Source organism: Ctenopharyngodon idella, chromosome 5 (genome assembly GCF_019924925.1).
Source record: "Ctenopharyngodon idella isolate HZGC_01 chromosome 5, HZGC01, whole genome shotgun sequence".
NCBI classification, from domain to species: domain Eukaryota; kingdom Metazoa; phylum Chordata; class Actinopteri; order Cypriniformes; family Xenocyprididae; genus Ctenopharyngodon; species Ctenopharyngodon idella.
This window is the reverse complement of record NC_067224.1, coordinates 27293259-27305892: the sequence shown is the minus strand read 5'-3', so window position 1 is coordinate 27305892 and position 12634 is coordinate 27293259. Positions and strand designations below refer to the sequence as shown.

General features: G+C 37.8%; 1 protein-coding gene across 12 annotated transcripts in view; it reads right to left on the bottom strand.

The window, feature by feature from the left end:
- Positions 1 to 12634, bottom strand: part of trpm3 (transient receptor potential cation channel, subfamily M, member 3) — a 138714-nt gene that overhangs the window by 46044 nt on the left and 80036 nt on the right. For all 12 annotated transcript variants that reach the window (XM_051893575.1, XM_051893583.1, XM_051893576.1 and 9 more), the window contains exon 6: positions 11519 to 11690. In XM_051893575.1, coding sequence (XP_051749535.1) covers positions 11519 to 11690 — 172 coding nt within the window. The remainder of the gene's footprint in view (positions 1 to 11518; positions 11691 to 12634) is intronic.

Below are 12634 nucleotides of genomic sequence, written 5' to 3'. Positions count from 1 at the left end.
GGATTATTTGGTAAATCAGTCGTAATTTCGACGCAGGCTTTGCAAGCAGACTTTAATTGCAAGATATGGACCCAACAGTAATGCCACAACATGTAAGTAACCGTGTCTAATAATAATCTGTGGTATCTAATGGTTCATACAGTCAGACGTCCTTTGTCTCAAAATTGTTTATTGCTGTAAATCAAGCCAGTGACTAAACGGTCCTCTTCACATTGTTCCTCTTAGTAGCATGAAAATAATCTGTTTAAACTGTTTAAATCAAAGAACCCTCCCTTTATAATTGCTGAAGCTGTCAATCACAGAGCAAGTTTATCAGTGACTGAGTTTTGGACTCTTGCCAAAAATCCCGTTATAATCAATGACGCTGTCCTCATTGACAATGAATCTCTTAATTACATCATGTTTGCACTGTTAGTTATGGTGAAAGCATTTGTGAGAGTGCAAAAATCGAGTTGCAATGACTAGATCACAGCATTCATGTGCTCAATGACATGTCTATCATCGGCTATAATGCTCATCACTGCAACCTTTAATGCGACGGTAGTAGATCTAAATATATTGCAATAATCAACACTTTCACGATTAGATAATCTCAGCAGCTGTAATGGTAAAAACGTAGTAATTTTTTCAATAGAGTTCCACATGTAATACTTATTTCATATGCAAAGATGTTAGCCAATCATAGCAGTGGGCATTTACATTGAAGTCTCACAGACACGCCCCTTCAAAGAGTGCGTTCAAATCGGAGGGCTAGAACCGGGTAAAAATGCCCTTTTATTTCTAAATTATGACCATTTTTGATGTAAAAAATCATACACTATAATTGCACCTTGGGTAACATTATGAAAAAAATAGTTCATGACCACTCTAAAGGGCCCATGATATCAACATTTAATTTTTTATATCTATAAGCTTTAGTGTGCTCCAAAACAATGACAAAATTCACATTTAGAAGACATAAGTATTCAAAACTTAGTCTTTCACTTCTGCCAATATGGATGACATTACTCTGCAGCTTCTCATCAGATTTTCTGGCCAATCTAAAGCGTCCCGCCACCCCTACATTATAAATAGACTTTGAACCTGCGTCTAAAATCGGTTACTTGTTCACACATTTACTATTTTCTGGTGAATGGCAGAAAATAGTAAATACTATTTCACGGTGAATGGCACATAGTGCATTATATAAGGGAAATATGGAACGATTCAGACAGTGTAAATATGCTTTCCATTGAGGTGAATGAAGTCTGGTTACACGTTAGTGTCACGTGAACCGCCGCAGCACGCATTTGAATTCTGCACAGAATGCTATATTTTAGAGCGATAAGGAGGGGATTAGGAGGAGAAACATTGGCTGTTGGAGCTGTTATATGTCCTGCCCTGTCTTCCTGCTTCTGTGGAAATTACGTCAACACATTGAATAAGGTTGTGCGTTTCAAGGCACTTCAGTAGGCCTTTAAGGATTAACATAGAAACCAAGTAAAAGGAAAAGCATAAAAACAGAGACATTTGAGTCATTTTGGCATGCAGAAGAATAGATTATTCAGGTGAATGGCTGTTATGACTGACCCTACAAACATCCTCACCATAACCCAATTGTGTCTGTCAACATGAGGCCCAACATCCACTTAGCCACAGTGAACAGTCCTCATGAGACACACTACAGAGAGAGAATGTGTTTCCTTTTTCTAACTTTTATCTGCAGAATTCAAGAGGTGCATCCATATGTACTGAATTCGATGACCAAACAATTCCATTCCGGTTCACAAGCTCATAATTTGATTCTAACTGTGATTCTGATTCATTTGGATATATTTCAGTTATAATGTCCATTTTGTTTACACATGAAAGAATCAAGCTACACTGGTCATGCTTTATGTTTTTTAACCCACTAAAATGAACTGGTTCAAGAGTCATTTATTTGTTAATTGGACTACACTGGTCATGTAATTTTTGTGTGCAGTCTGCGAGGACAAGTTAATACAGAGACTTTTCTTCACAGCTATTATTTCACACAGCAGTGTTTCTTTCGCTGAGGAAGTACACACTTGCTGCACAATCAGATCATTTCTGCATTCATTAATCTGCTGCAATTAACCACTCTTGGTTTAAATAACAGGTGTGAGTGCAGTGGGAGAGGACCTGTGGGAGAGCAGGTGAACAGAACAAAGACTCTCCTGCACTCTGACTCTTTCCTACAACTTGATGTGTACAAGTTATGATGTTGTGACTATAATTCAAAAAGCATGTTGCAGCTAGATCATCCTACCACTGCTTAAATTATGCAATGTGAGATAAATAAAAAAGGGGGAAAGAGGGAAAAAAAGAGAGCACGAGGGAGATAGACAGAGAGGTACACCAGATCCACATGTGCTGTCATCATTGTGCCTAAAATGGGTACGGTTACATAAAGTAATCTCTATTTTTAGCAGCACACTGACTTCAAAAGCAACTGCTCAGCTGGTATAGGAATCAGAAACAGTGGGATTTACTTCTTCATTCCAGACCTCTTCCTCGCACAGTTATCTCGTTTTCCCTCTATATCATTTTCTGTTTTATTGAGGTGATATTTATTGATCAGCAAGTCTTTCTGCCATGATGTTTGTGGGCTTTACACGAATGCTTGTTTTTTTCCACATACACTAACACACACACACACACACACACACACACACACACACACACACACACACACACACGGCAGTTCACTCCCATTCAGCATGGCTGCCACTCTGTCTAGACTAGCTCTTATGTTACAACAGGACTAGATATATTTTATTTATCTGCCATCATGTTTATGTTTTTAAAAAGTTCAAAGCCATGGACAAATTTAGGACTTTTTTTCTATTCAGAAGTGTTTGATTTCTTTCATAATATTTTAATACATTTTAAAACAATGTATTGCATAAGTACCACTCCCTATATGGCATTTTAATGTATTTATTCCGTGTTTATGGCATTTTGATTTTGGCAACCAAATACCAGCTAGTATTAATATATTTGGTGATATTCCTGTTTATTACTGTATTTGTAGTATAATTTTGTAATAAAATACTTTTATTAATAATACAAGGCACATATACTTCATGGAAAATATAAATCAGTGTTGTTATTGTTAATTACAATAAACTAAAAGTATTAAAAATTGTTTTCATTAATAGAAATAAAGCTGAAATAAAATAAATATCAGATAAAAAAAACAAACGAAAATTAGAAATGTTGCCTTGGCAGCTAACTGAAATAAATGTTTCAGTCAAAGTACTAAAATGGCTAAAACTGAAACTGAAATAAAAATAAAGCTAAATAGAAATATAAAAACAGTGTTAGAAATGACAAAAGCACAACATTACTAAAACTTACACTAAAATGAAAACTGAAAATACAAAAAAGCTCATTTGAAATATTAATTAAAACGCTATAACAGTAAATAAATAATACTAAAATAACACTGAGATTCATCTAAAAATGTGTCCAATTCTAATCTAATATATCAGGTTCAAGCCCCACATTCATTTCTATCTGAATACAGATACAGAAACATAATTTAGCAACAAATACATATACAGTCACCATAACACAGCCCTAATATTTACATAATAATAATTATATAATAATCCTGGTAAAGCTAAACAGCCTGTGTCACACTTGGTTGCAAAAAAGATGAGAAAAAGGTTATATTCTCAGCAGTATTGAATTTATTAACAGAACTAAGATACACAAGATGTAGAACGAACAACTGATCAAAGGAAACAGGATTTAAATACACAGGGGTAAACGAGGAGACAAAATGAGCAACAGGTGAACTTAATTAGTGAATAACTGCCACGTGTTTGAAACCGCCCCCTATAATCTCATTCACTATTCCCTACATTACTCCTACCTTAATAAACCTTAATAATCAATAAAAAGAAATTTATACCTGTATGATATTAAACTGATTGTTTCCCATTGGACCAGTGGTTTGGAAAATGGACGGATAGATGATTCAGCTGCAGGCGCCATCTTCTGACGAGACGCAAGAATTCATTCGGCGCGGCCCTCCCAGTGCATTATGGGTATTGAGCGTACACTGGTTGTACAGTAGACTTGTTATTGCGGTGCATGTGGGATTGAATAAGTGCACTCGATAAACCACTATGGTTTCGGAGACCACTACAAATGGCTATCCCCTCAAATAGGTCCCTATTTAAGGGTATAAGGGGTGATTTCAGACACAGCACTGGTGTAGTGCAGACACATACTACTGCAGAGGACAGAAACAGAACAGAAACAAACCAAAACACAATGAAACTAAGCAGAACAAAACATAATCCTGACACCTGGTGGGAACACCAACAACCAAAACATAACATGCTGGTCTTTTCCAGCAGAGATACACTGTAACCACAGGCACTGTAGAAAATGCTAAGAGACGTTCATTTGGGGAAAGTAATGTGGTTTCCAATTTGGGTGTGAACATGCTGTTACAAATCTCAGAGAGAGAGAGAGCGAGACACCAATCAGATAAGAAAATTAATAGATTAAAAAAGCAGATGAGTGTATGCTTGTGTTATTTTATTATAACCTCATTCAAACCTAACCTTTTCTTTTTCCAACAAGCCTCAGCAGATTCCAAAGAGACTTTGAAAAGAATCTGGGTGGGCAGGGTGTTTGTTTGTCAGGGTGTTTGTCAGTTTTTGTTCTAACGGCCGATATCTTCAGCTGCCAACTACATCAGTGGCCAGAGAAAGTAAACAACTGAAAGAAAAGTTGTTTTTGAATCTCAGTACAGTCATTTGCCATTTAATCAGAGAATGTCAGACGTGCACCCAGCAGCAAGTCAAATAACCTCTTAGATCTTCTATTATCATCATCAAAAACCTCATCATCCCTTCATTTTCTATAGCAGATCATCTATTAAAAAGGAAAAAATAATAATCAAGTAATAATAATCTCTCATTAAGATCAGATCCATTCAGAAGCATGACAATGATGAAATAACTTGGGTTATTGTAGTTAAACACAAACAAAACAACAAAAGAGACAGTAAACAAGATTTTAAAAGTTTCAGTTGATCGGTTTCATAAACTGTGGCTTTCTGTGCTGATCCCCTGCCAAGCACTTGATGGTCCCCCTGCCATGTATCAGACACCCACAGTGATAAGTCCTGTGCCTCCAGCTAACTCCATAACCTCTTCACATTTGCCAATTGACCTACGGCATCACCACAAGAGGACAGCAAGCCCAGCATTAATAGAACACAAGCCCCTGTGCTCTGGGAGAGGAGGATGAGGAGATGAGGAGATGAGGGGTGATACTGAGACAGGGATGGGTTGATTTGTATGCCCCCCTGCCAAGCATGTAGATGGAAGATGAATCTCAATTTTTTAGACCCATGAAAAAAAGGGCAGTTTATTCTGTGTCACTCTCAATCTATTTCATTTACACCTTGTGTGAGCAGTCCTATTCCCTGCCTGGCAGAGACAAATGTGGTTTATTTATTTATTCAAGAGATTAAACACAACAGCTAGACACAAGATCCATGTCCAAAACATGTATAATGTGTTTTTGTGAATCTAACTACCAAACAAACAATGATCAATAACTGAAAGCGAGGAAGAAAACTTGTACTGTTCATTTGGTTCTATCTGTGTGGGCTAATCTTTGATTTGATCCAGAGTTTTCTATCCTTCCACACCTCCAATAACTGCAAATACAAGTCTCTTAGACCCTTCATCATCATCATATAATGATAAAAAATAAACCATCCAAAAATTATCATCATTATTTACCCACCCTCATGTCACACATGTCGAATAATGACTTGCATGTCGATTTGTTTGGCGCACAAAGATATACGACTTTAGAAAACTGAATTTTCAGTGTCACATGATATTTCAGAAATCATTCTAATATGCTGATTTAGTACTCAGTAGAATTTCTTATTATTGTGATGATTGTCAATGTTGGAAACAGTTGTGCTTTTTGTGGAAACTGTGATACATTTTTTCATGATTTTTTTTGATTGAATGTTGACTGAAAAGCATTTATTTGAAAGAAATATTTTGTAACATTATAAATGTCTTTAAGGTCACTTCTGATCAATATGATCAGAATAAAAGTATTATTTATTTATTTTTCAATCTTACTGACCCCAAACTTTTGTCATATGGACCAAATAATGATACTTTGTCTCCTTTTTGTGGCTTGACGCCCCCCTAGTCAATGGACTGTTGTTTCGAAGACCTGTATTTGTATAAAAAAATATGTGAAGATTATTTTTAAAAATTTCTGGGTTTAGAACAACACGCAGGTAATTACTGACTGTTCCATTAAGGCTAAATCCACACGAAGCCAGAGTTTTCCCTATCCGAGCATGTGCTGTATGCAAACTTTAGTAAAGCTTAAAAAATGAGGTTTCTGCAGCATGAACACAACAATGTAGTCCGCTATTGTTGTTGTTGTTGTTGCTGTTTTGTGCTGTTAGTGGTGTCTGACTAGGGTCGACACGTGGCGTGATGACATCATCGTTTCACAAAATATACGGATTGGCTGTACACACGAAAACGCAAGGGCGTCGTTTTCAGATTTATCCACTCTGGGACCGGTTTCAAAAAATAGTGGTTTCACCTTCTGAAAACGCCGGACCCGTCTGGACGAAACGCCTATACAATACAAATTTTTTGCGTATACAGCTAAACTCGTCTCTGTGTGAATGGGAAGTCCTGATAAATATTTAAAGGAACATTCTTGGTATATAAAAGTTTGTGGTATTGACAAATAGTATTTTCAATTCGTCCTTCAGCTGGAAAAACCATGTGTACAGTAATGCACTTACAATGGAATACTAAGGTGAAAGTACAATACAATGGAATACTTAGGGGAAAGTATACACCAACAGGGTTTAAGAACAGAAATGTGAGGCTTGTATTTTTGTAAAATCATTAATTATTCATTGAATATTCAGTTAAAAAAAGATGATTCTATCTGTACCATATAGTCATTTTGCAGTGGAACTACTTTTCAATGGGGATGAACCTCTGGTCATGCATTATTAATATAATTCCTGTGAGTGAAATTATAAAGATTTCATGTAACTCTGCACAGAAAATGTAAGTGAATCTATCCCACTCATCCTAAAAGTGTAATTTTTAAGAGTTGGATGCTTAAGAACTGGATGAAAATCGACAACATTTGTTACAAAAGCTTCTTGGAATACTCCTTTAAGAGGGTTAAAAAAAAAAAAAAAAAAAAAATCCAATCAAATAAACCTTTAAGAGGATGGAAAAAAACTCCCACAGCACCCTTCCTGTCTGGTCAATACAGCAGCTACTGCTCCATTATGCTAATGTGATGGAGCCCACAGAGATGAGCAGCATGGAACAAAATCCAGAAATAAACCACCAAAGTAAAAAGACCAGCTCATCATCTCATCACTTGGAGACCCAGTTAGTGGAAGGGAAGGCTAAAACAGGTTTCTAGGCTAGAAACACCATCGGCCGCATAGTTTGATGTGACTTTTAATCAGAGTGTGAATATGATTGACTAGAGCATTGAATAAAGGGTAATAAATAAAACACAGGATACAAATGTAATAAAAAACTGAGGATATTCATATGTTAATGAAATTATGGCTATTCACAAAATCCTAAGGGGTGGATTCACCAAACAGTTTTTAGCAAAATGAACATCATGCTAATGTAAATGAGGGAGAAGACTGTTATAACCAGGCATACATCTAGTAATTGAGTGCACTCATCATTTCAAAGTTTCAGGTGCCTGATTCAGGGTGGTGTATATATCACATCACAGCAGTCCGCTCTTTCCTAGTAGGGAGAGATGGGGGAAGATGCCCCCCTTAAGAAGAATTTGCATTTAATGCTAAATTGTAATATATACCGATCAGGCATAACATTATGACCACCTTCCTAATATTGTGTTGGTCCCCCTTTTGCTGTCAAAACAGCCCTGACCTGTCGAGGCATGGACTCCACTACACACCTGAAGGTGTGCTGTGGTATCTGGCACCAAGATGTTACCAGCAGATACTTTAAGTCGCGAGGTGGGACCTCCATGGATCGGACTTGTTTGTTCAGCACATCCCACAGATGCTCGATTGGATTGAGATCTGGGGAATTTGGAGGCCAGGTCAACACTTCAAACTCATTGTTGTGCTCATCAAACCATTCTGCTTTGTGGCAGGGTGCATTATCCTGCTGAAAGAGCTGCAACAATGCTTAGGTAGGTGGTACATGTCAAAGTAACATCCACATGGATGGCAGGACTCAAGGTTTCCCAGCAGAACATTGCCCAAAGCATCACACTGCTTCCGCCGGCTTGCCTTCTTCCCATAGTGCATCCTGGTGCCATGTGTTCCTCAGGTAAGCGATGCACACACACCTGGCCATCCACATGATGTGAAATAAAACATGATTCATTAGACAAGGCCACCTTCTTCCATTGCTCTGATGCTCACATGCCCACTGTTGGCTCTTTCGGCGGTGGACAGGGTCTGCATGGGCACCCTGACTGGTCTGCAGCTATGCAGCCCCATACGCAACAAACTGTGATGCACTGTGTATTCTGACACCTTTCTATCAGAACCAGCATTAACTTCTTGAGCAATTTGAGCTACAGTAGCTCGTCCGTTGGATCGGACCACACGGGCCAGCCTTCGCTCCCCATGTGAATCAATGAGCTTTGGCCGCTCATGACCCTGTCGCCGGTTCACCACTGTTCCTTCCTTGGACCACTTTTGATAGATACTGACCACTGCAGACCGGGAACACCCCACAAGAGCTGCAGTTTTGGAGATGCTATGACCCAGTCGTCTAGCCATCACAATTTGGCCCTTGTCAAACTCACTCAAATCCTTACGCTTGCCCATTTTTCCTTCTTCTAAAACATCAACTTTGAGGACAAAATGTTCACTTGCTGCCTAATATATCCCACCCACTAACAGGTGCTGTGAGGAAGAAATAAACAGTGTTATTCACTTCACCTGTCAGTGGTCATAATGTTATGCCTGATCGGTGTACATAGAGATGAGCGTAGCATGAACAGGATGACGATGCATCAATCAATATATATTTTTTTTTAAGTTAAATAACTGAAAACATTTGCAAATTTGATTCTTATGGTATACAATTCAAAATCATAAAAAAGGTTTACTGAGTAAGATTACTCCCAGGCTAAACATATCCCAAATGTCACCTGACTTTTGCTGAATATATAAAATACATCTAAATACAAAAAAAAAAAAAAAAAAAATTATAATATTAAATCAAATAATAAATAAAGTATAAAGAGTGGAAAGCAAAGTAAGAATTTCATTCTACAGGGAACTGTGCATATGACAATAAAGGCTTTGAACTTTTGACAATTTTGTTGATGATTTTAATAATGACAGACAAATCAAGATGAGGAATTGCACTGTACAGTTTGTGTACAGTTACTGTATTTGGATAATTGCTTTAGTGAATCAGTTGCTAAAATAACACAGTGAGCGTATACCAAACTATGCCATCAGTGGCCGCAAGTAATTCTTACTGAATTCATCCCTGTTTAGTAGTCTGCAATTTCTCAACATCCATCCTAATTTACACTGGACTGTTTACGCATATTTCAAATGTGAACTAGGAATTAAACGCTGATTCCAATCAGACTGCACCTAATTGTGTACAATTAAATTGATTCTCCCAACCCGTCTTATCCTGCAAGGAAATCTTCATTGAATCCTGTGCACACTACTCTTTCCCTCATCTGAGAAACACTCAAAAGCCCTCCTCATTAGCCCTACAACAGCAAGCACAGCTCCGTAATTCATTTTAATCCAGTACCGCTGCAGTGCTTGTCAGACTGTGAATACGTAAGCCGGGCCGCAGCCTGCCTCAATTCTTCCAAAACAATGAGATTTGATTCCATGTTTGAGGATCTCTGTAGCTCTGTGAGCCTCATGGTGATAGCTCAGAGTATTATTGATGTTCTTCTAGTGTTGGAAAGGACAGGTAATAAAATAAAGAAATGAGCTCTGCCCAAAGCCAGAGCAAACACCTCCATCACACAGCTGATGCAACAGAGAGAGAGAGAGAGAGAGAGAGAGAGAGAGAGAGGTGACTGCGGGCTGAGATATGGCTCAGATATATGAAGCTTCTGTGATGAGAGTGATGTCAGAATAAACTGTTCTTATCGCAGTGTGAACGTGTCATGAATGTGTCACGGGATGATTTAATGAGCTTAAACATGTTTCATCTGTTCTGCTTACAGGCTCAAACATGTTTGAAGTCTGAAATTTCCACATGCTAGAGGGTTGGATGTGTAATAGATTTTGCCCATTTAAATGTCAAGGCAGTTTCCGGTTTAAATGTTGATTATTTTAAGTGATCCGTTCACATGGTGCTTCTCATGGATGAATCACCGTGGGTGAGGCTGGTGTCATTTTTGATGCGAATGATGACGCCTGAGCGTCCCTTTGACTTCCCAGCCCCCTTTATTACTCCAGGCATAGGATGACAAAGGGAAGTCCACAGGTCACATGACAGAGGTCAATCTCTGGCTCATTTCCTGTTGACCTTGTGCTGTATATGGCAGGTATATGGAATGGCACATTTGGTGCTGTGGAAAGGTGTTTATGTAATAAACTGGCTAATTATTAAATTATAAAGATGCACAATGTTGGAGACGTACCATGTCTGCCAGGGAAAAAAAATGCTTGGACAAATTCACTTTTGGATAAAAAACAAGTGGGCAGAAATAGTGCCGTAATTAAGCCTTTTTTTTTTTTTTTAATTCTTTTCAATTCAAACAAGGTTTCTATTTTATGTGAATTAGACTTAATACTAATTGCACCTTATTCACAAACTCAAAGCTATTAGCCTGCCATAATTATTGCTGCTTTATTGTTGCCCACAGAAAGCAAGATGTAATGCCAATTAAATTTACTATTGATAATGACAGCAGTAATTTCTCAAATGATAAAAAACATTTTAATCAAGCATATATCTGTGTGCAAGGTAGAAATCATATGAAAGTATGGCAGATAATCAAAGCCTGCATGATCCAGCCAGTAAAGAAAAGTAGCCTGTGTATATTAAAATCACTTTTTAATTACTCTAAATGATTCACATGAGCATAAACAAAACCTTTTTCTTGTGTGTTTGTGATTTATTGCATTTTTACTGGCTTTAATCTGAATGTGTTCCTCCAGCTGAATGGTGTTTATTTGATATCTTTATGTGAGTAAATGGACTGTATGGATATTATCTGGTGGAGTGCAGTTGTGGAGGGCTTTGTGCTCTCAGTGCAGTCAAAACGCTACTTGTGTAGCATTTTGACGTTGAGCCACAAAATGATCTGGGCATTTCTGACAGCAGTCTGTAGAGAAACTCCTCTATGGGCTTTTGAAGATCAGCACAACAAAACCTAGAAGTAGTGACTGAGGATATAAGATCATTATAACCTCTCTAGAAAAGAAAATGCACCACTGAATTTGCAGTTTGGATAAACATTAGCATCTCTAATTACTCGCAAATGTACTCACGCGTGTTGATCTTTTGCAGAGAGATGTGTTTCTCTAGCTGTCTGCGCAGTTTGACTTCTGCTCCATACTTTCCGGTGGTGCCATTATCAGCCAAAATGAAGTGGGAGTGTAGGCTGTTGAGTACCGTTAGCTTACTAAGAGGGTTAGACATCGTCTGGTACGGCCGGACCACCTGCAATACACACCGCATGAAGTAAAATCACGGCTGTTCAGGGATGTTCAGGATATGAATGATGACACAATAGTGATAGTGACATGTTACAAAAAGTAGAGTGGCATGCACAAGTGATCAGTGGACAGAAGATAAAACATTCAGTAAACATAGTAAGCAACTTGGGGTCCAAAAATCTAAGTAGAAATGTTTTTTTTTTTTTTTTTTTACATATTTAAAGGGTTAGTTCACCCAAAAATGATGTGATTTATTACTCACCCTCATGTCGTTCTACACCCGTAAGACCTTCGTTCATCTTCCGAACACAAATTAAGATATTTTTTATGAAATCCGATGGCTCAGTGAGGCCTCTGTTGCCAGCAATGTCACCAAACTTCTCAAGATCCAGAAAGGTAATCAAAACATATGTAAAACAGTTCATGTGAGTACAGTGGTTCTACCTTAATATTATAAAGCGATGAGAATACTTTTTGTGCGTCAAAACAAAATAAGGACTTTTCAACAATATCTAGTGATGGCCGATTTTAAAACACTGCTTCGAAGCTTTACGAATCTTTTGTTTCGAATCAGTCGGAGCGGCATAGTCACGTGATTTCAGCAGTTTGGCAGCTTGATACGCGATCCGAATCACTGATTCAAAACAAAAGATTCGTAAAGCTTCGAAGCAGTGTTTTGAAATCACCCATCACTAGATATTGTTGAAAAGTTGTTATTTTGTTTTTTTGGCACACAACAAGTATTCTTGTCACTTTATAATATTACGATAGAACCACTGAACTCACATGAACTGTTTTAAATATGTTTTGAGCACCTTTCTGGATTTTGAGAGATTCGGTGACATTGCTGGCAATAGAGGCCTCACTGAGCCATCGGATTTCATCAAAAATATCTTAATTTGTGTTCGGAAGATGAATGAAGGTCTTACAGGTGTAGAACAACATGAG